Genomic DNA, 26,506 nt, shown 5'->3' with positions numbered 1-26,506 from the left:
GATAGAGAAAACAGCATACACAATTTATCAGTAATCAACAAATGAGTGGCAGCCCTAGTTCACACCTTTGTTAGAAGTTACTGCTTTATTTTTGTATGGCCTTTGAATCTTAGGATAAGCTGTTGAATAGAATAGCTGGTTGATCCACAGCTGTTCTGAGTTTGAGAATAATTACCACCCATTTAACATGGAAAGATAGGACAGTCTTTCATATGCTATGATCTGTAGTTCTTATTGTAAACATTTGGCTGACATTGAACTAAATCAGATGTTTATTTAGATCCTCTAGTGGAAGAACATCCGTCTCACCAACAGGTCACCTTGCTTCTTGCGGAAGAAGGTCCCAATCCATTAACATTTATCCTAAACGCAAACTTGCTTGTGAATGTCAAGTTAATATCTTGTAAGTACTGCACATTTCATTTTCCATTAAATCTGTATTTCCTCTTCTGATTATATAAAGCAGTATCTTTATTACTGTGGTATCTATCTTTGATTAAAGATTCTTCAGAAAAATGCTGGTACTTCTCAACAAACGGACTACATGGTTTGGGTCAGGCAGAAATTATCATTCTGTTGCAGTGTTTGCCAGATGAGGAGACTTTTCCTAATGAGATGCTCAAATTATTTATTAACATCTATAAGGATGCAGTGAAAGGTATGTAACTATGATGATCTAACTTTGTAATATATCTTCTTACTTGTCTTTTAAAGTTGGAGGTTTACATGATTTTTATTGCAGTTTTTGTAGGTGTCTGATTTGGTGGAAAAAAACTTACAGTGTTAGCCTTGGGTTCTCTAAGTAAAAAAATGGGAGGGAAAGAATTTAAGTTCCTCAGTTGTAAACATCTGGTTTGCTTGTTTGTTGTTGTTCTTCATGTGGTCTTAGAGATTCTGGGTATGAGACCCTGTGCCATAGGCTCAAGGAATCTGAACTTCATTTGTAGAAGTACAATACTCAGATGTGTGTAAATCAGGTCTGTTAATTGAAGTTCATCAATCAATATGTACCAGAACACTGTACACTTCAAAGTTTTTTGTATTTGTTTAGAAAAAAAATAGTTTTTGTCTAGTTAATAAATAAGACTGTAGAGCACTTAGTTTATGGGTGTAGATGCCTCAAATTTTCAGCAGTATTTTAGATATATACCTTACGGTTTACAAGTCCATGGTAGAGCAATGACATTAGAGTAGGTACTAGTTTTCTTGGCAATAATCGTGTTACTTTTAAAGATGTATAAAGACTCTCTGACCCTCTTTCAACAGGAAGATTTATAAGAAACATGGAAAACATTACGTTTACTGAAAACTTTCTCGATAACAAAGATCATGGAGGATTCCTGTTTGTTTCACCAACTTTTCAGAAACTTGATGATTTAATTCTACCAGATAACCCTTTTCTTTGTGGCATTCTAATCCATAAGATGGAAATACCCTGGGCAAAAGTCTTTCCAATCCGTTTGATGTTGAGATTGGGAGCAGAATATGGGGGTAAGTTTTAACACTTCTAATAGCCATATAGATACAAAATTCCCCTCGAAAAACATAACTTTGACACTGCTCCAGGTTCACTGGAAGAAAATACTTTCACAAATTGTCATTGACTTGAAGAGATAAAGCCAGCTTGCACAGGACCTGAAGGCAGATACTGTCCTAAATGACATCTAGAGTTGCTCTTTGAATAACACAGGCACGAATCTAGAGGTGTAGGTGCTGCTTTATTTCCTGTCACACTGTTCCTTACTTAGAGACAGTTTAGATAAGGAGTTTAGGTAAGTTGCAGCATGGAGCTGTTACTTGAGTGGAATAGATTTCAAAAATACATAAACTTTTTCCAACTTGGATGGTTTTTAATAAATAAGCCTGTCATTTTAGAGATTTTAAGCCTATAAAAGTGCATCACTCAGTTGTTCATGCATTTGAGTTGGTAGTGGAGTTCTACTTTCTGCCTGGGTGTTGGCAAGGGTGGTAGCTTTGGTGTTACTCTTTCTCAACAAATTTATGGTCATTTTTGTATCAACCATGCACCTTCTTTGATCTCAATCCTTTGAGTCAATCTCAATTGACTTCGTAATGCAATTTGCTTTGTTTTCAGATTACTTTATGTTGTGTGTGGTCTCCTGCATCTCCTTGCTTTCCCTTGGTTTCCATCTGCACCTTTTCTGTTCCAACCATAGATCTTCAAGCACTTAAAACCTTGTTACCTTGTATGAACCTCTTCAATCACTTTGTTCGTGACCTACCAATACTAAGTGGTACTCCGTATTAGAAGTTACCTGCATGGTATTCATACTCAAGCAACTATTGAGCCTTGCATCTCCTCTTACGACTGATAACCCAAAGACTGAACACAGGGTGTTTCCTTCCAGCCCACCTATTTCAAGAAGCGTAGCTGATAAAGCATGTGAACAGCATCAGGTCTCTCAGAAGACTTCTGCTGCTGGGGGAGACATGCAGACATTGCAGTAGGATTTAACCGTGGGCGAGGAAACCATGCAGTGGGATGAAGTGAGGGAGAGTGAGGGAGAAACACAATGGCTATAGTTCACTTGGCAGTTTGGATAATGAAATTAAGAAACATAGGCTATAGCTGAAAATATTTATATTAGTGAGTTTTACAATTGTTGGTAAGTAAACATGACCTTTTTTATTTCCTCCACTCCAGAATATCCAACTCCTCTAGTAAGTTTCAGACACCGAAAGCCACTCTTTGGAGAAATAGGACACACAGTAATGAATCTACTTGTTGTGAGTAATTGTTCTCTTCCCTTCCTGTTGTAATCTATTTTATATAAATATCCTCAGAACTAAGATTCTTTAAAATTGAATTACTTTTGGCAACGTTAAAGAGCTAACGTTTTTGTTTTTCAGAGGTAACTGGGAAATTCCTTACCAAAGACAATTTAGATGTCAGTTAAGAAAGCTGAATCTTTGTGGTTGGTTGATCTTGCCTGGCTGACAGTTGCTCACCAAGATGCTTTCTCTCTCCCTCCTCTTCATGATACAGGGAGGAAACATGATGAAAAATCTTTGTGGATTGAACTAAGGACAGGGAAATTGATCACATTACCATCCCATTCAAAACAGGCTTGGCTTGGGGAAGATTAAATTTGTTGCCAATAGATAACGAAGTGAGAACTGAAATAAAAACAAACTAAGCCCACCTTCCTTCACCCACCCCACCCCCCTTTCTTACCAGGCTCAACTTCATTCCCAGTTCTTTTACTTTCTCCACACCTGAGTGGCACAGAGGGATGGGAAATGGGGTTGCAGTCAGCCCATAACACTTCATCTCTACTGCTCGTTCCTCCTCACTCTCTTCCTCTGCTCCATTGTGGAGTCCCTACCATGGGATACAGCCCTTTGCCAGCTGCTCCAACATGGGTGTTCACCACAGGGTGCAGTCCTTCAGGAACAGACTGCTCCAGCGTGAGCTGTTCTCCACACGGCACAGTTCATGCCAGCAGCCTGCTCCTGTGTTGGTTCTCCATGGGCTGCAGCTTCCTTCAGGCCACGTCCATCTGCTGTGACGTGGTGTTCTTCACGGGCTGCAGTCTGGAGATCTGCTCTGATGCGGTCCTCGCTCACCACAGGGCATCTTCTGCTCTGGGACCTGGAGCACCTCTTCCCCTCCCCCTTTGCTGACCTTGGTGTCTGCAGGGCTGGTTCTCTGTTTCTTGCTCTCTTTCCCAGCTGCTGTTTTTTCCCCTTTCTTCAGTCTGCTCTCCCAGAGGCCCACCCAGCATCGCTCATGGCCATGCCCTGGCCAGCAGCAGGTCCCTTTGGCGCTGGCTGGAGCTGGCTCTGCTCTGACATGGGGCACTCTGCTCGCAGAGCAGCCCTGCAGCACCACTGCTACCGAAACTTCATCAATTAAACCTGGTATAATCTTTCATGTCATGCTTCTGTTAGCACAGTCTGTGGTAGTAAGAAATAGCTTTAACTAATTGGGAAAAATGTTGAAATTTACAGTAAAGCTGATAGTAATTACTGTTCAGTTACATTTTTCTTTTACAAGGATTGCTCTGGCACAAGAACTCTAGTCTTAAATCTGACATCTCATTAAATTTGAAAAAGCAAGCTTGACAGGCAGATTCTCTATTCTAAGTGTAACATTAATTACATTGATACACAAAATTAACTTTGTTATGGCTAACCAGTCTGACTGTCTTACCTGAAAGACTTGACTTACTTCAAGTCAATAATTTTTCCTTTGTTACCCAAATAGTTTGATGTAAACTTCTAGTAAACCTGTACTTCTGACTGGTAACTTCCTCTTCTAACACTTATGTGGAACTTATCCTTAAGTCTGTAAGCAAAAGTACTGAAAAGGTTGCAGACAGAATTGCATACACCCAGGTGATTGCTAAATCCTCTCTAGTCTAGAAACCATTACAGCTTAGATGAAGTGGTGGTCTTTGGCTCTCTTCTGTTTTTGCTATCATTGATTTCCATGTTGTTAACTAGAGAATCAATCTCAGGAATTAAGCCATATAAAAATAGTGATTCCTCCATCAAGAAAAAAAAAAAAGAATCTTAAGTTTCAATTCCATGAGGCTGCTCCCTGACTGATTGGCCATGGACCAGTACCAGTGTGGGGGCAGAGGAAGAATTTGAGGGCAGAAAGGAGAAGAGTACATCAAGAGAATTAAGATTCACTTAATTGGCTTAAGCCACAGCCTTTGTGTTACTCAAGTGCTAAGGCCACAGATTGTTAAGGTCTGGAAGAGTAGCCCAGGAAAGACATACAGGCACATAAGGAGTAGCATAAACTCATCAGTGTTCACTCTCTGTCGCTGTCACGCAGGGGATATTGAACCGGATTTGTCTTAGTATCTGATGTGGTATACCCATTCCTTTCTTTAGCCTGCTGTGGAATTACGTCTTTGGACTCAAAGGAGTCTTAATGTTGCACTGGTGGTAGGGAGGGCTTCTATAGAACCTATTTTCAGTTGGATTACAGTTGCTGTGATTCTCCTTTATAGCTGTGTTCAGTGGCATCAGCTCAAAACACTGAGAACATGTGCTTCTTGGCAGGGTTACTTCTTTTGATACAGCAGGAGTTTGAGTCATGGGAAGATGACTGCAAAATGTTCTTGTTAGATTTTTAACTACAGGCGGTGCAAGCTCAACAGCTAAAGATCATAAAATCTAGTACCACACAAATGACTGAGGTGGTGGTGAATGGTGAAGGCAAAGGGAGTCTGTGATGCATGTCCTTGCTGCTGCTAGACAATGTCAGTTCAGCTGAAACTTGCAGTGCAGTGAGATCTGTGACTCCATGACGGCGGTGTCCAAACCCTCGCTGAAAACCAGCGCTCTCGGGGCTGGATGTAAAATACTTTGTTTTGATGAGATTTACTCTCAGATGTGAGGAAATTATACTTAAACTGTAAGTTAACAAATTTTTGTCTGTTTTAGGATCTTAGAAACTATCAATATACTTTGCATACCATAGACAACCTATTTGTTCATGTGGAAATGGGTAGAAGCTGTATTAAAATACCCCTAAGGAAGTATAATGAGGTGAGTAAAAGTAATCCAAACCACTTTAATCTTCATTTTTGTATAACACCAGTTAGGTCTTTTATGTGAGGTCTTTTATTTTTTTAAAAAAGGCAGGAGGGAAGAAGTGATTTTTGGAGGTGGTAATGCTTTTATTCTCAAATCAGTTTCCAGGGAGTTCTGCAAGTGATTTCTCCACCTGATTGCAGTTCTCTAGTTTGCTGTGCAGTAGACTCTTTGAACTTTAAAATGGTATAAGCATGTGATGTCTGGGGAGAGAGCATGAAATCATCAGAATGCACATTTCTGTCTTCATGGCTGTGTTAGAAGATGGATGATGAGTGAAAAATTGAGGCCTAGAGTAGCCTGCTAAAGGTGAAAGATCAACAATTTCTGTAAAGTCTTTTAGCATGTGTTTCCAAGGAGAATCTCCTATATATTTTGTGAAGGTGCTGTTTTGCGTAAAACTTCAAAATACAATACAGTTTCTAAAAAATATTTTGTCAGTGTAGTTTTTATTACAATTTAACTGACCTTTAGCAACAACAAAAAAGAGTAGTGAACTGCATGATGCTTAATGTGTCACCTCATAACCAACAAAATCCCTACAACTCTGATACTCTGCGTTATCAGTAGTCAGACATCGCTCTCAACTGAAGTAGAATTTTTAATCATGTTTAGTTTTCCTCGAACTAGTCATGGCAAATCAAGTTGTTCAGCCTTTCTGGAATTAAGTGAATAATCCTTGGGATTTGTTTCGAGACCTGGATTTTTCTAATGTCTTTGTATTTAAAACAAGTACTGCAAAAAAAGATTTGTCACTTTAATGACAACCTTTATGTTGACAGGTGATGAAGGTGGTAAATTCTTCTAATGACCATGTAATTAGTATTGGAGCCAGTTTCAATACTGAAGCAGATTCTCACTTAGTGTGTGTGCAGAATAAGCATGGCCACTATCATACACAAGCAAACAGCGCTACTGAACATCCTAGGAAAGGTAAGCTGTCTAGCGTGGCTTGTGAGGAGCAATCACAGAGCAGAAATCGCAGAACCATAGAATGGGTTGGAAGGGACCTTTAAGATCACATAGTTCCAACCCCCCTGCCATGGGCAGGGACCCTTCCCACCAGACCAGGTTGCCCAAAGCCCCATCCTGCCTGGACTTGAGCACCCCCAAGGATGGGGCATCCACAGCTTCTCTGGGCAGCCTGTGCCAGGGCCTCACCACCCTCTGAGTGAAGAATTTCATGGTGCAAATAAAATGTATGTTCACTGACTCATGCTGCAAGGAAAGTATGTATTCCCAGCAGCTTATTTAGACAAAAAGTTCAGGCATTCAAGTAGCAGAGTAAGTGCAAAATAAAATATTGCTATTTGGTTTCAGCTGTTAGTTACTTTTTAGAAATGATATGTTAAGTGAAGATTCAAATTTTTTTCTGCTTGTTTTCAGATTTTTTTTTATCATAGCTTGCATTTTTAGGCATGATTTTTTTTTTACATCTTTCAAAATCCAAATTTATTATTAGTGTGAACTGTGCAATATGTTTACAGACTAAACAGCCTGAGTAACTGAGTGTATGGAAGTACAGTATGAGTGAATCACTCTATACAGCACCTAGCAAACTGATGAAACCACGTGTAGTGAAGAGTGTAGAGGTACCTTTTGAGGTTTTGCAAACAGTACATTTACATTGCATAGCAGTGTATCCAGGCTGATTATTTGTGCTTCTCAAGCACAAATTAGTTGCATGGGAATTCCATGTTGGTAAGGCTTTACTCTTGCTATCTCTGGCATGAATTACAAATACTGTTTTGTGCTTCATTAAGCGTATCTATTAAGCATACTTTTGTTTGAAGTGCTGTACTTGGGTTGACTGAGCCCAAAAACACCATAAAACACCACAGCACAACACTGTACCAGTGACTGTCTCCCCTTTGTATATTGAGCTTTGCCAGCTTGCCTCTTACCTATCTGCCAGTATCTTATAAGAATACTTTATGCACTCATAATGTAGCTTAACAAAGGTTTTTTGCCAAGGTCCAGTGTTTTGTACCAGCCTGTGACTAAGTGATTGCTAGTAATACCTTTCTTTGTTTGCTCTCTTAAAACAACAACAACAACAAAAGTAAATTAAATGTTGGTAATGACAAACTTCAGAGATATGTAGCGATATTTACTTTTTTCTACTTTTTCTAGTTACAGGTGCAAGTTTTGTAGTGTTTAATGGAGCCTTAAAGACATCTTCAGGATTTCTAGCTAAATCCAGTATAGTTGAAGGTAGGAATTTTGTCCTACGTGTTTTTTTCTTTTTTTTTTCTTTTTTTCTAGAGGAAAAATCCTCCCTAAAAAATCCTCCCTAAAAAATCCTCCCTAAAGGGGGGAAGGGGGGAAGGGAGAGGGGAAAAGAAGGCAGTTTTATGCAAGATCTTTATTCCACAGTAAGTAAAACTTTTTCAGGACTTGTAACTTGTAGAAAACCTCTTACAAACAAGTCATGCTCTATAAAAACACATGCTAGTTCATCTGTTGGTTTTATTACATATCTCAGTTATATCTCTCTTCACTTTAGCCAATATATGAATTTCCTTTATGGCTGTGCGTATCTAGAACTATTTTCATTGATGTACTGATGAAATGCATGTATTGACACATAGATGCGAGCTACTTGTATTAGTCTATTGGTCTTTGCTCTGTTGACTAGAAAAGCTTTAATTACTACTTCTGTCATGTGGTATTTGATGCTGTTGTTGGGTATAGTGTACAATTAGGATTTGACATCTGTTTATTAGGGAGCTGAGGGAGAGAGGGCTGGTCTCATCAGAAATTAAGCTAAGACTCTACTTTAAAGCTATGCTACTCTTTCTGTAGATGAATGATAATCTTAACTGATTTTCTTTTAGATGGACTAATGGTACAAATAACACCGGAAACGATGGAAAGCCTACGCCAGGCATTAAGAAACAAGAAGGACTTTAAAATAACTTGTGGCAAAGTGGATGCAGAAGGCCTAAAGGAATATGTAGATATTTGCTGGGTAGAAAATGAAGAAAAAACAAACAAAGGGTAAATGTATTACCAAAACAAAGCATCTTACAGAATTCTCTTGTTCACTGCTTGAAAATATCCACCTTCTATTTCTTGAAATAAATCTAAGGTATTTTTATTCAAAGGAAGTGTTCTACTAAAAGCTGTAAGGGAGTAGGACAGTAAAGTACCTGCTAGCCTCTAGATGTCACTAGCAGAACAGCTTAGCTTGTGTTCACCGAAATTAATACTGTTTTAAATGTTCAGAAATTTGACAGGAAGTGTGTGTGTGAACCTTTGAAAGTCCTCTATCGAATCAGTTATCAATTTAAGGATGCAGTTAATCTCTTTATATCTCGGGGAGGTGAGGTGGCTTGTGAGCACACAGTACTGCTCTTTGCCACTCACTGCTTTGAATGCCAGCGTTTAGTGAAACAAAGTAAGGTGCAAGACATCCTTACTTAATGTGTTTTGAATGGTTGTTTATACATCTTCAAACTTTAATTGTACACTGCTAACTCAAAAACTTGCTTTGTATTAACAGAGTTATTTCTCAGGCCCTGGGCTTGACTTAGTATGCCTTTTTCTGTGGTTTCATTGACCAATTAAAGCAGAAAGGTGCCTTACCTAAGATGGTTTATAGTTTCTTAAACCCATATGATGAGGCTTTTATCGAGTAAGTGTTGTTTGTTCCCTATGTAGGATAATTCTTCTGTAGCTTCTATGTTGATGTGATGCAAATCCTGTATTACGTTTTGTCATAGAGCTGTTTAAAAAGCCTTTAAGGATAACTAAACATGATTTGGTAGATTGGAAAAAGTTGTATGAATTAAAATGTTTTTTGTAATTATTAACAACGCTATTATCTTCCACAGAATTCTAAGTCCAGTAGATGGAAAAGCACTGGAAGGAACTCAGAGTGAAAAAGCACCACACAGCAGAGACTTCGAAAGAGAAGGAAAAGTTCTAAAGTGCACTGAAGTTAGTAAACTACATTGTACTTCAGCCTTTTTACTACCACTTAAAGTATTGTAGTGTTAAAGAAAGGGGTATTAAATGTTACTATTAAAGAATCTAACTTACCTGCTATATAGCCATACTGATTTGCAAACTGTTCTCTATGATTCCTTGATAAGCTTACATACTTTGTTATCTTCCTCTGAAAAGGAGTACATTGTAAAAGTCTATTATCATTGCTAATTAATGTCTGGATTAACGTATAATCCAGATATACCTATGGTCACTTAAGTATTATGACTGAACATGAAGTGTTAGAATAATATGACAGCAAACAAGCATTGGTATTTATAGCTCACTTTGTTCTGCCTACTCATTTTCTTACTTTTGTCATATAACCAGGCTATTGTCTGTCCTTATCCTTTCTGTGATTTCAGGTGTACTATTTTCTAAAGGACCATGAACTATCCAGTCCTGTTCCTCTTCAGTTTGCTAAAGAGATTGCGATTGCCTGCAGCGCTGCTCTTTGCCCACACCTTAAAACCTTGAAAAATAATGGGATGAATAAGATAGGCCTAAGAGTTTCTGTTGACTCAGATATGGTAATCTTTCAACTTTTATTGCAGACACTCCATTTCAACTGAAATCTTTCTTGTGAAGACCTTGGATCTCTTCCTGAATGGTTCTATTTTTTTTTGTCCTACCCCAGATCCAGACTGAGGATGAAATTTCATTTAGAAGCTGACTTAATGGCTAGTGGTTCATGAAAGGAATAGCCTCATTGTCTTTTCTGCCCCATTCCCTAGTAGCTGCTTGCTATAAGTTATCAGTTCTTCTCTGGTTCTGACTCTCTCTGGCACTCATTTGCCTCCAGGGTGAGTCAGTTTAGAGAGTTACAGAGTTAATTTTCTGATGCTTTCTTTAAGTATGTAGTTTTCTGCTGCATTAGCTCCCAACTCAGGAAAAGATATTTGGTCCAATATTTCTACAGCAGAAAAGGACAGGTTTGTCTAGTTCTGTTCAGTATGGATGTCCCTGAAAAGCCTGCATAACTCCAGTATTGAAATAAACATCTTTGTATCTGAAGGTCTTATTCTCTGTAACACTTCCTTATCTATTTTGAGGGAAGCTGTAAATGTACTCCTTAAATTCTAATTTTCAGCAATCTATTTTGAAATTTATCTATTAGTAACTGATCCTGGAATAAAATCAGATAATTTTTGGACAAAAGTCTGAAGCAGTCCGGGATGCTGAGGATTTGTGGCCTTGTAAACCTAGGTAGAATGTTGCATGTTCCTCTGGCAAACCTAATAGTTTGTGATCAACCTGAAAACCTACCCAGTTCCCAGTGTTTCAATGTTACTTTATGTCACTTCATGCTAGGTGAACTACTGTTTTACCAATTTACTACGCATTTGTGTCATCTTATTAGTTGCAAAAAATATTAAAATAGATGTGTTCTTATTCTAGGTTGAGTACTTGGCAGGATCCGGAGGTCAACTTCTTCCACAGTACTATCTGAATGAATTGGACAGTGCTCTGATTCCTGTGATCCATGGTGGGATGTCAGATCCTACAAGTTTACCATTGAAAATGGAATTAGTATTTTTCATTATAGAACATCTGTTTTGATGAGGCCAGTTACTGGCGAGATACTGATTTGCTAGCTCTGAATACCAAAGTTGTGATGCATCAAACACTAAAAATGATAACAGTTTTTAAGACTGGTTTTGTTTTAATGGATTTTCATTAATGGATTTTCAAACTGTTTAAGAAAAAAAGCACCAACTCTCAAACTCTTGCTGGTTACTTTATGACAAAAGAATTGTAATTTGTAATGTTTCCTAAACTTCTGAAGTTTCACACTTAATACAGTTGATGAAGAGGGCAGTCTTTGTTACCTCTTTACACAATTGTAGCGTTTACTTTGTGTAGTGTAACTTTAAGCCATATTATCTTGCCTCTTAACCTCAGATAAATATTAGAGAAATTGCTGTGGTTAGGTCTAATCTCAATCTGGAGCATGTGCTTTCCATGTGCATATGAGCTGAACACTGAAGTATACTTAGCTGGCACAAAACTGTTTTCTTGCCATTTGAGATTCAAATATGTGATCTGTAGCTGACTGCAAGCTTCATGTGTCAGTGCAAATACAAGTGCACACTTTTTGACACTCGTCTGTGATCAGCACAAGGAAGAATTTTGCAGGTATGTTTATGAAGACTTTGTAGTTGAAGTCCTGAATTACTAGGATATTATGCTGGTGCTTCAGGAACATATGCTTCTGAATTCCTTTTTATAGAAAACTGATTTCATTCTGGTATTTATAAGGACTTATCTAACTTAAATGGATGCTATTTTTATAAATACTGATACTTTTTTTCCTTTACTCTGTGTTCAGAAGTCCTGATGCAATTTGACCTTTCAAGGATTAATAAAAAGCCAGATTACCTTTGCAGTAATCTACATGTAGCAATAAGTAAGACAAGGTTTCTGCAATACTTTTTCTGCTTCCATTTACTGCTTTTGTCACCTCTTGGTAGCCACCTTTATTTTCAGGGACAATAAATGTATTGTGTGAATTTTCATGAACAGATCGCTTTAGTATACCTGCGGTTCTTGTATAGGATGTATTTTTGATATTGGGTCATTAAAATCTATTTATGTACTCGTGATGCATGTGATTTGTACCAAGGTTCAGTGAACCAAGGTTTGATAACTGTCACAACTGTTTACCAGGAACAGAACCAAAACAAAATCTGTCCAAGGTCTGTATTGTTTTCAGTAAAAATGTTGGTACCGTTTTATGCGACTATTAGAACTTTGATGCCTTCTTGATGCTCATAGGGGATATTTCATGTTTTTGTATCAAAAACAGTTTGTAACTTTAACCTAATCAGCTCTGCTGTTAACCGTGCTTTAAAAGGCAAGTTTTTGGAAGGTTTCAGGCTTCATCAAGATCTTGCTGTGGAGGATACTGGGGATACTTTCAAGCTGTTTCTTCAGAGGAGCTGACTCTGGAGAAGAGCTGAAGACCACAGGAGGAGCACTTGGGTGCAAGCAAAGTCACGCATGGACAGTGAAAGAAACAGCAGTGTAGACACACAGTTACCGGCTATTTAAATAAACACAGCCCTCTTACTCATGTGAAGCCTCGTCTTTCTTCCCCCTCAGGGGGGCTCCAGGACCCTTCACCCTCCTCAAGCCCTGTGCTGTGGCCGCCCTCCCGCCCCCCTGCAGCCGGGGCAGCCTCCGCCTCTGTCGGGGCGGGCCCGGGCGAGGCGATGGCGGCGCCGCTGGGTGCTGGAGGCTGGGGCGAGGCGGCGGTGGAGCATTTCCAGCGGGGCGGGCGGCTGGCGCACCGCGACGGGGCCGGGGTCCGCTGGTGGCATGCGGCCAACAGCAGGCTGAGAGCCCGGCAGGCCGCCAGCAGTGAGTGCCGGGGCGGGTGGCGGAGATGGCGGAGGGCAAGGAGGAGAGGAGAGGAGGGGAGGTGCCTGGGTTTGCTCAGCCCACAGGGCGGGCATCATGGCGGCACGCTGCTGCCTCATGAGGGGAGAGGGGGACAGGCGCTGGGCTCTGCTTGCTGGGGACAGCGACAGGACCCGAGGGGACGGCAGTCCCGTCTGTGGATAACACACATCTGTTTTTAAACATCAGAAAATAAAAACATCGCCTTCAAGCTGGCTGTGCTTTGGGCACCTCCCCATCCAGCAGCAGCCGAAGTGCTGGGGGACGAGTGCTTGTGGCAGCTTTGTCAGGGATATTCGGCAAATTTTGCCCCTCTTCTAGAAGCAGTTAGGGTTCCCAAGCAGTTTTGGCCTCGTATATCCTCTTCTACATCTTTTCAGGATGGTTTGAAATTAGGTACTGCTCCAACACACGCAGTAATATGTACTGGATTCAACAGGACAATTTATTTACTACTTTTTTTTTCCTTTTTTTTTTTTTTTTTGGTTCCAGGTAATAACATATATCAGGTTATTCATGAGCACTACGTTGTAGTGAATTTTAACCAACGTGAACATCAAAATACATGTGATGCTTTTGATTTGCTTTTTATCAGCAATACAATTATCACCATCTTTTTTTTTTTTTTTTTTTTTTTTTTGCACTATTTCCATCGAAGTAACCGTTTCTATTGAATTCACTGCAAAGTTGTTAGCACTGTCCAAGCTCTCAGATACCTCTCCCTATAGGAAGCTGTTATCAAAAGCTTTCAGCTTTCCTAAGATTTCCACTCATTTGTGTTGAGCTTCAGCTACCATTTTCTTGAAGTTCTGGCTCAAGTGAGTTCGCCAGCCTGGGGAGTGAAACAAAAGGAATCTGACAGCGTCTCTGTCAGCATTAAAATCTTCTGGAGACTTTTCTTTAAGAAGCTCCAGAACTTTATTTTAAGTGAAAAAGGTCTGAAATTTAGCAAGAGTGGATCCACGTTTGGGATATTCATTTTGCCATTCACTTGGCTAAATGTGCATTCAAAAATCAATTTGCACTTGCTTGTAGATTTCTAAAGTGCCTACGGACTGAACTACCCCAAAAATTCTCTGTTGCTTCACACAGAGCAACTCATAGTCTCTGAGCTTTGTGGGGAGAGCGTGCACAGTCTTCCCAATAGTTGTGATTCTGAAGCAGACTCTGGAGCTGTTGGATTTGCTTTCTCTTACAGCAGTCATCTTTTAATAACAGGTGAGGCTCACATGATAGAAGCAGATGTCCTTCTCCGTGGTGGCAAGGGAGACCCCATCATGGCTCATCCGCCTGAAACAGACAGTGACATCACGTTGCAGGAATGGCTGGATGTGATTGTCAACACAGATAAAGGCATCAAGTTGGATTTTAAGAGGTATTTCAAGACAAAAACATTTGTATATACTACATATACATATATATTTGTATATGTATATCATTCTTACTTCTTAACAATTAACAGTTTTACAGGTAGTGCTATCTTTTGGTGATCGTAAACCAAACCATTTCTGATTGTGCAATTTAGAGTTATTCCTTCCTTACTGAACAGTAACTGTAGTGAATCATAGTCAGAATTACTGAATGCGTTTCAAGAGTAAAAGCTTTAAAGTGTTTTTAATCACAAATGATGATTTCATGTTCAGTCAACTTCTTTCCAAGTTGCCACTGAGCAAAATTCTCCCATTGGGAAAATTGACTTGGTAGTGCCTACCTGGAAAACTCCCACCAGTTTTCTACTTGAGCAAATAAATTAGGAAAGACGGCCTCTCAGCTGGAAGTCAGCGCGGCTTGCAGGCTGCAGATGGGGCTGAGCACGCTGGGTCTCTCTCTGCCCAGCAGCATGCATGTCACTCCTGCTGTTCTCCAGGTTTCTCAGTGGTGTTCTCTACTCTGGAAGGGGAATGAACCTGTCAAGGCTGTTTAAGGAGCTTCTGAACAGCTTGTTGAAAAGCTAGCTTTGTTCCAGGCTTGCTGAAGGTCATATTGATTAAAAATTAAATAAATAAAAGTCATCTCCCATCAGCATATATATCTTTCTTTCCAGAACTCTTTTTATTTTTTTAATTTATTTTAAAGGAGAGGACTTCTGTTCCCTCATCAGCTCCAATATTAACAGTCTGTTGGGAATTTCTCAATTCATGAATGAAATTCATTCTTTTGAATGTCCGATCTCTCACCATGCATGATAAAATTTTTGAGTATGATTTGTAATACAGTAAAGCTTTATTACTGTCAGTATGGTAAGTTGCATGTATATTGAAGTAAATTCAGTTTCTTTGATCTATCTTCTCAATTTCAGCTTTCAATTTTAACCGTGCTGTTTCCTTAGCTTTATTGGAAAATGCACCTGAAAAGCTCATAGAATTGCTTGGAAAAGTTTGAAATTGTATTCAAAGTGAGCTGTGATTTTCAGACATAATCTCTGCAATTCCTGTCTTCAGCTTTGTCTGATTCTCAGTGTACATCAGTTTTTGCAGCAGATGGAGAATCCAGCCGCGCTTTTAAAGGAGCCTTGGTATGTTACAGACACACAAAAATTGCTAGGTAGCTATAAAATTTGTACGGGTTGTTCTGTGTAATGTAATCACAGTTTTAATGTAAAAGTTCATGAGAATACAGAAATTGGGGGCAGACTTTTGTGGTTACAGAGTCTCTAAAAGTCTGCTTAGACAGAAAAGACAAATGTTAAGAGAAGTAGAGAGGTTTTCATTTTTTTTTCAGTTCAGTCTTAATTATTCCTGAAATTAATTTAAAAACTGTTGCCTCATTTATTCTACAAGGAATTTCTGTCCAAGTGCAATGATTTTTTAAAAGCTTTAAAAATTATATTGCATGATAAAAGTCTGATTGTACAAAAGTATTTAAAAAATACAAGCACACAGTGCACATACATTCAAATGAGTGACACAGAAGTTGATGTTCATTTGGATAATATTTCTTTGGGTACCGTTGCTGAAGTTTTGAAGGTTATTCCAGTGGTGCTTAAAAAGAAATATTTTCTGTATTTCTACTCTGTGAGCTTGATTAATCACATAATCACATTTCCTGTTCGAATTAATGTATTCTGCAACAGGACTTCAGAGTCACATTTCAAAAATGCCAGAATCATCTAAAGTGGAGTCAACAATACATTTTAATTTGTTCAGATTTATTCAGGGCTGTTGGTTCTTTTTTGTGTGTTTGTCTTGTTTTTGGGAGATGCTGCTTTGTTTGTTTCTCTTTACATTGTAATGTAATTTACAGCAAAAATGAAGGCAGTCTGCTGATTTGGAGAATCACCTGCATATTAGTTCTGGGAACATGTGAAGTGTTCTGGCTTCATAAGATGTGAAAAATACTTAAACCAATAATGTTAATTCAAGCCATTACTAGCTTTTCTCTGGGAAAAAAAAAAAAAAAAAAAAGAGCCAGTGGAGCCAGTACTTAATAACTGAAAGTGCTGGGTGGAATTCCTGACAATATGCAGTTTTCTCAACAACACAGAAGTTAAAATGTACAAAATGACTTTTCACAGTAAGTAACACAGGCAGCTCAGGGTACACAGCTGGCTGCCGTTCTCATGTCTGGCTGAACATCCTGACATGATTCATCTGACCTCATCCTGAGCTGGGTTTGGGAATAGCTTGTTCCAGAACCAACCTTACAAAATGGTGAGAAGGACTCGCAGGAGAAAACACAGGTCCTTGCTATTAATAAGGAAAGCACGACTCTGATCATTACAATTTCAAATTCCTAAATGTTATGTGGAATGTTCATTAATTTGCTGAGTGAGAAAAATTATCTGTTTTCTTGGCATTCAGTCCCTTTCCCATTATTCTACATTTATTATTATTCTACATTTCTTTTTTTTTTTTTTTTCCTACAAAACTTCTGAAAGTTTTGTTAGGATGGGGAAAGGCTATGGTTTGCTTTCTAGCTATGCTCTTTATTTTGATTTAAGAGAGTAACAAATGTTGTATGACTTACAACATTTTGTTAAATGCTTACAGGAGGTTTCTACATCGGTTGCTCAAGTGACGACGTCGCATACTTAATAATGATCTATAGGATATAGATAATGCAGCCGCTGGTATGCCACACTTCTGAGCTATGGGAGTAACCACTACCAGGGTTAAAATGTTCAGATGAGTGCCCTTTCACCCTGTTAGTTGCCCAAAATGCTCAGTTTTTGTCTTTTTATTGTCCTAATACAGGTGCGTCGTCTTGCACAGATGTGAAGGTAATTTTTTTCTGTCAGCAGGATTTGAAATAGCTGTTCGTCAACAAAAAATGTCAAAATTTTAAGCTAGGTTGAGAGAGACTACTTTCAGCCTTCAGGTAGTATATAAGCCTCAGGAACATCCTCGGATAGAAGAAATAAATTTAGATTTATGACAGCACTTGTGGCTTTCAGGTATTGTCAGCCCAGTTGTCTAATCTGATTACAAATGTTAGCCAGAGCCTGCTGTGGCTTCCTTTACTAAAGTCCTTACCAAGCACCCAATAAAGTCCAAGTCTTACAAAGCCTGATGTTAGAAGAGCCATGAAGTACGAGCCATGAAGCAGTTCATTTTGGGCAGTCACCCTGTGGTAGAAAGGCTCCTCAGCACCTGCTCAGATGCTGCCTGTGTTACGTGGGGAGTTTTCATCAACTTCCCCTCCTGTACACGCATGGTGCCTTTCCCATCCTCGGTCTGGTAAGACGTCTCACCTCATCTGCATGTTGCTGGCACAGTCTAGATGCCGTACAGCCTTCCCTGGAGCTTCTCGAGCGTGTGAAGCCGCAGTTGAGGCGACCTGTTTGGCTCAACGCAGACATCCTGCCAGGACCGAACGGGAGCAGCAGCGCCGTGGATGCGAAAGGATTCCTTGACACGGTCACTTCGGTTTTCCCAGACGTAACCTTGTCGCTGGGGTGGACGACTGGGTGGCACCCTGACCAGCAAAATAAAGGTAAAGGTAGAAGATTTAATTCATATGCTCTATAGCCTACTCCCTCCAAGTTAATTTCATAGTTGATTCAAAATAAATCGAATGCCATCTTGTCAGTTTGAAAACAGTGTGAATATAAGAATTGTTTTCTTTCTTGATATATATTTGATAGTGTGTTGCATAGCTATTAGTTCTCTCTTTGAGTTGCAATGGAACTGTGTGAAAATCCAGTGTTTCTGTTAAAATAAGCAGTACTTTGTTCTTCTCATTCTCATGTACTGCACAATCTCTTGGGGACAAAGTGCCTGAGTTCTGTTTCAGGTGGTCTGCTCCCTGAATCGTGGCGGGATCGGAATGGTAAGCAGAACTCTGGCACAGTTCCTAAGGAAAAACTGATTAGCTGGAAGTTTTAAAACCTATGATTTTGCTCTTCCATTAGACAACTGAAATCAAATTGCTGGTCAGCATTGTTTTCAGCATTTCTATTGAAGAATTGAATTTGTGCTATAGATTTTCCAAGTTATTGATGTTAATAATTTCTGGAAATCTCAGTTTTGTGAATCTAATTGCAGTTTGTTATTGTTAATCCCTAACTAAAGTTTAAATCTGGAACGTGTAAACATTACTTTAGGATCTTTTCTACAGGCATCCTCTCACAGTTCTCAGAGCTGCTTTGTTGGGATTTTTTACTCCAGGGCCCATGCATTTGTGTGCAATGACACAGTTCCCAGCAGTATCATCTGGGACTACAGTGACAAAATTATACACCATTCCCAATTGCTTATTATTTATTAGCAAGATTTAGAATTTTGTTATGATTGTGTTGTATGTTATAGAGGGTTTTTTTTGGCTTGTATTTTCTCCAAAGTATTATCAGTCAAGTAAGAAGTTGTTGGAAATGCGCATAGGAAATATTGTACTGAATAATCTTTTTTTAATAAATGTAACTTTATGTTGTTCATTCAAAACTTCAGTTTATGATGATGCTAATTATGGATGTACTGTAAGACAAAAGAGAAACAGCTTATTTGAATGCTTACAACTGCAAGTTACTGTTTGCCCAACAAAACCTTTATTTAAAATTTTGTGCTTTTGTAGGCTTTGCAGTACCTACATTGCAGTAGAGTAATTGAGCAACAAATGATTAACTGATGTTACTGAAGTTAAGATTTTCATAGCCTTTAGAAGAGGAAAGTTAAAAAGCATTTTATCTCCAGTGCTTGTAAAAATCTCAGCAGCAAGCACTGCAAGTGTTTTAGATTGCTTATTTTCTAGCGTTTAGTGGTGTTTGTTTGTTTGTTTGTTTGTTGTTGTTGTTGTTGTTTTTGTTTGTTTGTTTTCTTTGTAATGTTTCTGTTTTTTTTAGGGCTACAGTCATGTTAAAACTAGTACATACTGAAGTCAGTGGCAACGCATTTTTAGAAAAAGAGTAACGATACAGTTTCCTGGACATTAAACATGTTACATTCTGTACCTTTATCCAAAATAACACTGCAGTTAATGTAAATAAGTTTCTTCTTCCATTTTAGTATTGAGACATTGACATTTTTTATTTATAATCATTTGGTGATTTCTTTTTTGATTTATCTGATTTTCACAAAACCAGTGTTTGCTCTTGTTCTGTCTTGCAAGCTTACCGTTCTATAAATCATCATGTCTTTATTTTAAATGGCCTTTGTTGTAGGCTATGACTGGACGATGGTGAAAGAAATGGCTCACATATGCAGTACACTTTCCCAGCCTGTTACATTCCCTGTAAGAGCAGCATTAGTACGACAGTCAATGTCTGAGCTTTGTTGGTTAATACAACAGTCAGACAGGTAAGTTTGAGGGACTTGCTTCAATTTTATCAGTCCTTATTATAAAGGTACATATTTGTTATATTAAGTACAGTGCATCTATATGTACATGCTTATCCCAATTAAATTGAAAATATTTTCTTTTAGCTTATTCCTTTAGTTTCTTAACTCCATCAGTTCTTCAGTTGTTTTATCACAGAAGCCTCTTTTAAAATTACTTTTTATAGTTAATGAATCATTTATAGGATTAATTGGATTTATAAGTAATCCAATTCCATTACATGCATTTCATAAGACTAATGTAGTTACATAGACCAAGCAGTTTGATGTTGCAATTTAGAATTAATGAGGTTTAATACTGACATTTTATATATTCCTTGCATTAGGTTATTTGTATACTATATAATAATGTGCCATAAAAACATCAAGGTGATTTTTGAGCTGGAATGTGTTTGTTAACCTCGGTAGGAAGCTGGGCATCACCCAGCTCTACCCCAGCAGGACTGGAAAGAGAAGCATAAGGGCAAAAGTGAGAAAACTCATCAGCTAAGTTAAAGACAGTTTTCTAGGTAAGAGGAGGCACAAAATAAAGCAAAACCAAGAAAAACAAGCAATGCAAAAGCAATTGCTCACCACTAACCCAGCCAGTACCTTATCAACAGCAACCCTGGCAAACTTCCCTCCACTCCCACAAGTTTTTACTGCTGTGCATGATGTTGTGTAATGAACACTGTTTTGATCACAATTCCAAAACTTATCCCATACTGATCTACTATGAAGAAAATTAATTCTGTCCCAGCCAAAACCAGTGCTACAGAAGTCAGGAAGTTTGCTGCAAACTTGTTTGGATTAGGTACTTGAAATATATTAAGTAGTTTCCAAACACCAAGTTATATTTCCTTTTAAAAACTCTTCGTATAAGCCCATAACAATTTCATAGCCAACTTGTATTTGCCTATTATAGAAGAAGAATAAAATCTGCTTTTTACACACTGCCATTTACTATTTTTTTTCACCTACTCTGCTTACCTACACTTCAATAAAGTTGTTCCTTAAGCACTAAACAAGGTCAAAGCACAAACCAGAGAATTTAATACAAATAGTTTCCTGAAAAATTTCTAAGTAATTAGTGAAAATAAGGCAGAAAAATTAAGTGTTCATGTTAACAGTGGAGAATTGAGAGAGAAATGTTGATTATTGTAAACTGAGAAATTCATTTCTTTGTGTCATTCTCAAATATTTCTTCAGTGTATAAAAGCATAATTCCCACTGAAATAGCAGGATTTTCTCTTCACCTCATCCTTAAATTCTCAATTTTTTAGTGGCATTAGAAGTCAGAAATTCCTGAGCTGGCTTTGCTGACATACAGCTACAGTCTTGATTTACCTCTGTTTTAAATTAATACAGTTTTAGTAAAGGGAAAAAAAAAAAAAGAAAAAAAAAGTTTGTTATATGGATATTCTGGACAGAAATGTTTTTATTTTTTTATATATATATTTTTAAAGTTATAATAAAGTCTGTGCAATTAATGAGAAAAGCATGCATGATATGGTATGGAAGATACATCCAGTTAATCAGATGTCATCACTACGCATCACAGATGTGAGAAAATGCCACCACACTGATATCACCAATTATTAAGATTGCCTCCTGTTTGCTGTTATAATGCTCTGTAACTATTGCTCTGTAGCTCTGTAACTATTTATTATTTTATCAAACATAATGTTTAGCTGAAATTTCTTTGCTGGATATCTGCCATGCATTGTTTATTTTATTCCTTGAAAATTCCTTGAACAGTTCATACAAGAACCAGGCTCAGTATAAATTGTGTTGGGTAACGGACAACTGTCCATCTTTAAAAATTTGCAGTCCTTCTCCTTGGGAAGTTCTAACAAATTTAGTTGTAGTTGCAAGAACTTAAATTTTACTAGAACCAAACTGTGCGATTTTCTTCATCTCTAAGGAAAAAAAAATGTGGCCTTTGCAAATTGTCATTCACATTCATCAAATAGAGGTTTATTTAGAGGCTTGCAATCATGTTCTTATGCTATCCTGTCTGTGGTAAGCATTCTGTAGGGTCCCTGTGCAAACTAGTTTGAGCATGTGTTGGAGCATGCCCGTTTTTGAAGTAGCATTTTCAAGAATTGATTTTCCTGGTAATTGTAAGTCATTGTGGTAATAAGACGAGTATAGAGACCATCAGCACAGTTCCTTGCACCACAAATGCAGGGTGGGGGAAGATGATTTTCCTGGATGTGAATGGGTAAAGAGGACAGGGATGTTTAATTCGGGTAGTTCATAAATTTTTGTTGCTTAACTATGAAATCTAAAGGAGATAATTTTTTGGTATGTAGTTTCATTGCTAAAATTAAGATACCATAGACCTGACTATTTTTAAAAGCATATTAGTGCAATGTCTTTCTGTCTTACATCCTTTAAATTACTCTCTATTTTCTCTGTCTCTCTCTCTCTTTTTTTTTTTATAGGTACAGCCTCACCATTTGGACAGGGAAAGAAGATGTGTATTCTGTAGAAGATTTGCTTTACATCCGAAAAAACTTTGATAAAAGTAGGGTTTACTATGACGTCTTAGAACCACAAAATTCTGAATTCAAAAAAGCCATAGGAATAGAATGCTAACTGTGAAGCCCATGAGCTGAGACCTTGTAATACTTCGCCTCTTTAAACATGAAAACTTCTCGTTCAGTGAACATACCCGTGGTTATTGAGGAAGCTTTTGTGTAACTTTCTTAAAAGTTTTCCCAAATAATGCCTCTTTGATAGGTCAGAATTGTTACTTGCTCATCATATGCATCTCCCCTCTCCTTCTAGCACTTGTTCCCTGCAAGCATATAAAGAGGAGGGTGGCCTCAGTGCGTAGCTGTGGACCATGATAATTTGCTACCAACTGCTTTTGTGTAAGCCAGTTATGGGACACTTGATGTCTACGAAAGAAAATAGTTCACACTTTATACAGGCAGACAAGAATTGAGGTTGTAGTAAGTACAGAGATACACAGTTTCTGAAAACTTTTTATTTTGTAGCTCAACCTGATACACTCCATTTTTACTGCTGTCATAATAGACAATTTTCTCAGTCCTAGTGAATCGAAGATTCTGATTGCTGGGTGTGGGATGCGTGATGCTACATGTCCCGGGCAGATAAAATAGTTATTTTTCCTGAATTAAAACTAATCAAGTTCATTGAAGTGTGGCAGTCATACATTTCATGGCTTTCCTCCATGCATTCCAAGCCGTCAGCAGCATGCACTGTGTCCCTGGACTGTGAAAAGCTGGAGTTGTAGCTGTAGCTGAAAGAGGCACTGGGGCAGAGAGAGATGGTGAAATGAACTGTAATTCTGACCTGTACTTAAAGCACATGGATGGATTGCAGTGAAGTATGTATCAGCTACAGTATTAAAAAGACCTACAGTGGTTTATAAGATCGAGAAGTGCTGATTGTTCTTTCAAGAGTCTTAAACTAAATTTTAAGTGTAAGAGTAGCTATGTAAAATGCTCTGTTGTAGTCTTTTTGAAAGCCAGAGGCTTTAAGAGTAAAATAGCTGTACAGTAATTGGTGCTTACCACAAAAATTGTACATTTCTGTGATTGTACAGTTATTTTCTACATTCCCCTGTACTGGACGTCTTTTTGACTCACAGAATGCAATTTCAAAAATTTTCGGAAGTTAAACTTTCCCTTCAGAAAAAATAAACTCATTGCAACCTTCTTTGTCATCTGCAGGAAAAGGCCTAATTTAAGCATTTTTTTGCCTCTCTTCTGTCTGCATTTATTAAAATGAATGGCAGCAACCACCAAAAGGTCAACTTTGTCAGTGTGATTCCTTTTAATGAATTGGGAGAAAAGATGTATTGTTTAGTTAACTATGCCAACATGAGCAGGTTTGAACAGATTTATCTTCTCTATTCTTTGTAGCATCTGTTTCTATTGGCTTTGTGGGCACACTTTGCTATTGCACTGGAAGAAGAGTCATTAACTATTTCCTTCCTTGCCATAACTATGGAGAATATTTTAAGTACTTTAAGGACCATTTTCTAATCAGATCATTTTGACCAACCCAGGTTTCAGGAGCTATTACCTGAACAGGCATGAAAACAGATCTGATCATGTAGGGACACTCTTGGATAATGACCTTTTCACCTTACTCCTTTCCAGGGAGAACAGGACGTTTGACTGACCAAAGGTCCCATTAACCAAAGTTCTGGATGTTGCTTTGAGTCTACAGTACATACAGCAAGCTAGTATGAAAAAGTATAGTTCAGGTTTTTTAATACCCGAAGTATTAGGAGTTGTTAAAACTGATTAAACTATTAAGTAATAAAACATTATCAGCAATTGCCAGAAGTACTTTTAAGGATACAGGCATCGTAGAAGAAATATCACTGGCTAATATATGTGGATATGAATAAACAGAGATAGTCAGATGCAATTAAATGAAGACACAGTCTGATTACCAGAAAAATCAATTAAGGTAACAAGACGTGTGAAAATAGATTAAACGAAGTGCTGGAGTGAGTTCTATGAAGCGTTCTTGCAGTGACAGAGGGATTTGACAATATTCTGAAGTTGATTATTCTGTATGGGTTATCCTTTAAATCTGAATTTCTCTCTGTTTTCTTTTTTTACCCATGTATCTCTGTTAGTTTCCTGCAAAAGGGCTTGGGTCCTGGTCTGACTTGCATAAAAATAAATTAATTTGACTTTGTTTCTCTGTTTTCATGCTGTAATATCTCCTTGTAATACCAGATGTGTTAACTGTGGGGCTAGCAGTAAGACAGTAAAGATGAGATGAAAGCCAGTTGTTTATTCTGTTGGAAACAGCTATCTGTGAAAGTTCTGTGTTGCTCTAGCTGTTGATGTCTCCTTTTTTTCTCCCGCAAATGATCTATTCCTTGTCCTTAAAACTTTCTTTAGGAGTTTTGCCTTCTGCTTGTGGATTTTTTTTTTTCTCCAGCAGTGTTATTTTGTTATCTTTCAGCCAAGTTTTTAGACATACTTGTCATTGTTACATAACAAACCCGGTTGTCTTTAATGGATTAGGTATTGTTCTGGATATCCAGGTGAGTTAATTGATTAATAAAACGTTTGAAATTTACTTCAGATGTAGCTCAAGTCATATATTTTTCTGCGAATTTGGTGGAACTTACTAAACAGATAATATAATGTCACAGAAGAGAGGTGGCATCATTAATCCTCCATAACTACTCAATGAAATTCAGAAGCAATGTTTGTAATGACTAAACCAAAACAGAAGCCAGTTTTCTGAGGTTTGTGTTTTTCAAATGTACTGTGAATTCAAAGAAAATTCTTTAAAAACAGTTGAATTATTCAGTTTTGGTCTACTCTGACTGAAAACAAACAAGCTGTTGCGAAACCATTTGTTGTCGACGGAAGGAAGACACAGACGCTCAATATGAGTGATCAGTGAACTTCGATTTATTGGATAGCTCAGTCGTCTTTTATCTAATTCAATATAATTAGCTCATACATATTGCAAAAGCTAAGCTCATGATTGGTTAGTGCATTTCTCTATTCTATCAGCTAGTTTCCCACCAAAATAACACAGTTAGTACTTTCCCAGCATACCAACAGATATCACGTTCTTGTACCTGAAACCTCCCTGAAACCTCCCTAAAACCTCCCAGAACTTACATTCCTTCCCAGGCTGCATTTACGTATTTTCTCAGGCTCATTTGAGCTGTGTTCGATACTTTGTTAACTCGCGGCCTCCTAGCTGCTCAACATCCACATGACCTACTTCACTTACCCATTCCTCCACAACAAGCATAAAAAGCAACTGTCTTTTTCTTCAAGATAGATTAAAACCTTTTACTTTTTATTTATCAGTCGGCTGTCTGTGATTAAGCCATTTGCTAATGTTATCTCAAATTTATTTTGCATTTAACTTTCCATGAAAGCCTATTTAATGTTATTAACCTCAAGCACTTGTGATGGAGACAGAAGAATTTGGTTCCAGCACCTGGTGCATGTAATCTTTTGTCTATCAGTAGGGATTGTGCAATAGCTGCAGGAAAGTATGTGAAACTTCTGAGTCCCCTTGTGCGAATCGGAGTTTCTGGTACAGATAAGAAGACAGAGAGATTGAATTACAGAGAAAGTTTTTGTACTTCATTGAATAATTTGGCGACAAAATAGTCCGTTCCTTTCCTTCCTTTTTTTCTTTAAGCAAAACTATAGTAATAGCAGTTAGCAGTGCTGTGAAGTTCAAAATGTTTCAGCTGTTTTTCTTTTTTTTTGTTTTGTTTTTGTTTTAAAGAAACATTTTTCATGAAGTTTTGTTAATTAGAAGTTGTTTTCTACCATGAAACAATATTATACATCTTGAAATTTCAATTGAAAAGTAATATTGATAGATTTTTGATGCTGTGTTTTGATGTTTGTAGACTATTATTCTTTAGTCTGTTTGTCTTTTGTTGCGGTAATACCTGTATGTTTATGCAATGTGATTCCCTAACGCCTAGGATTATCATCTATTAGTTTGGTGTATATACTGACAGTTTTCACCAGGAGTTTTATGTACAAATCTTGTATGGATCTATGTGCAAAAATGAGGCCTCCTAAATATAACCCAAGTCAGAGTGTTGTGTGAGTCTCTACTTCTTTGCCTCTCTTCTAGGGCTTTGCTGGTTGAGCTCCGACAGCTGTCTTTGCAGTGAAGTAAGATGGTGATACTTCTGGATGCTGTTACTCCTGACTTGTCTTTTTTCCTGCAGATCACTGTAATTATTGCATTATTACCCTTTCAGTGTGGATATATAAAGAACATACACACTACATACTGCAGTTACTCTTAGT

The 26,506-nt window shown here is 38.0% G+C and overlaps 2 protein-coding genes across 6 annotated transcripts in view; both read left to right on the top strand.

Annotated features, from left to right (window-relative positions):
• Positions 1-12,634, top strand: part of ZFYVE16 (zinc finger FYVE-type containing 16) — a 32,312-nt gene extending 19,678 nt beyond the window's left edge. For all 5 annotated transcript variants that reach the window (XM_072031159.1, XM_038169820.2, XM_072031157.1 and 2 more), the window contains 11 exons: positions 281-403; positions 503-658; positions 1,267-1,491; positions 2,666-2,748; positions 5,422-5,526; positions 6,354-6,504; positions 7,705-7,785; positions 8,409-8,571; positions 9,408-9,513; positions 9,927-10,091; positions 10,960-12,634. In XM_072031159.1, the coding sequence (XP_071887260.1) occupies positions 281-403; positions 503-658; positions 1,267-1,491; positions 2,666-2,748; positions 5,422-5,526; positions 6,354-6,504; positions 7,705-7,785; positions 8,409-8,571; positions 9,408-9,513; positions 9,927-10,091; positions 10,960-11,121 (1,520 nt within the window). In that variant the 3' untranslated portion in view covers positions 11,122-12,634. The remainder of the gene's footprint in view (positions 1-280; positions 404-502; positions 659-1,266; positions 1,492-2,665; positions 2,749-5,421; positions 5,527-6,353; positions 6,505-7,704; positions 7,786-8,408; positions 8,572-9,407; positions 9,514-9,926; positions 10,092-10,959) is intronic.
• A 94-nt stretch (positions 12,635-12,728) lies between these two features.
• Positions 12,729-26,290, top strand: FAM151B (family with sequence similarity 151 member B). Its single transcript, XM_038169823.2, has 5 exons — positions 12,729-12,921; positions 14,179-14,335; positions 17,675-17,892; positions 19,556-19,691; positions 22,157-26,290. Exons 1-5 carry the CDS (start codon positions 12,774-12,776, stop codon positions 22,308-22,310), a joined length of 813 nt encoding a protein of 270 aa, XP_038025751.2. The 5' UTR covers positions 12,729-12,773; the 3' UTR covers positions 22,311-26,290.
• The last annotated feature ends 216 nt before the right edge of the window (positions 26,291-26,506 follow it).

The sequence above is a fragment of the Anas platyrhynchos genome, chromosome Z (assembly GCF_047663525.1).
Source record: "Anas platyrhynchos isolate ZD024472 breed Pekin duck chromosome Z, IASCAAS_PekinDuck_T2T, whole genome shotgun sequence".
NCBI classification, from domain to species: domain Eukaryota; kingdom Metazoa; phylum Chordata; class Aves; order Anseriformes; family Anatidae; genus Anas; species Anas platyrhynchos.
The sequence above is the reverse complement of the archived record's forward strand: the minus strand, read 5'-3'. Positions and strand labels throughout refer to the sequence as shown.

What these genes read in the sequence shown, in the direction of transcription:
- FAM151B (XM_038169823.2), top strand. Translation starts at nt 12,774, where the DNA reads ATGGCGGCGCCGCTGGGTGCTGGAGGCTGGGGCGAGGCGGCGGTGGAG. An exon ending in AGCCCGGCAGGCCGCCAGCA is followed by an intron (nt 12,922 to 14,178) that starts GTGAGTGCCGGG and finishes TTTTAATAACAG; the next exon opens with GTGAGGCTCACATGATAGAA. An exon ending in TTAATACAACAGTCAGACAG is followed by an intron (nt 19,692 to 22,156) that starts GTAAGTTTGAGG and finishes TTTTTTTTATAG; the next exon opens with GTACAGCCTCACCATTTGGA.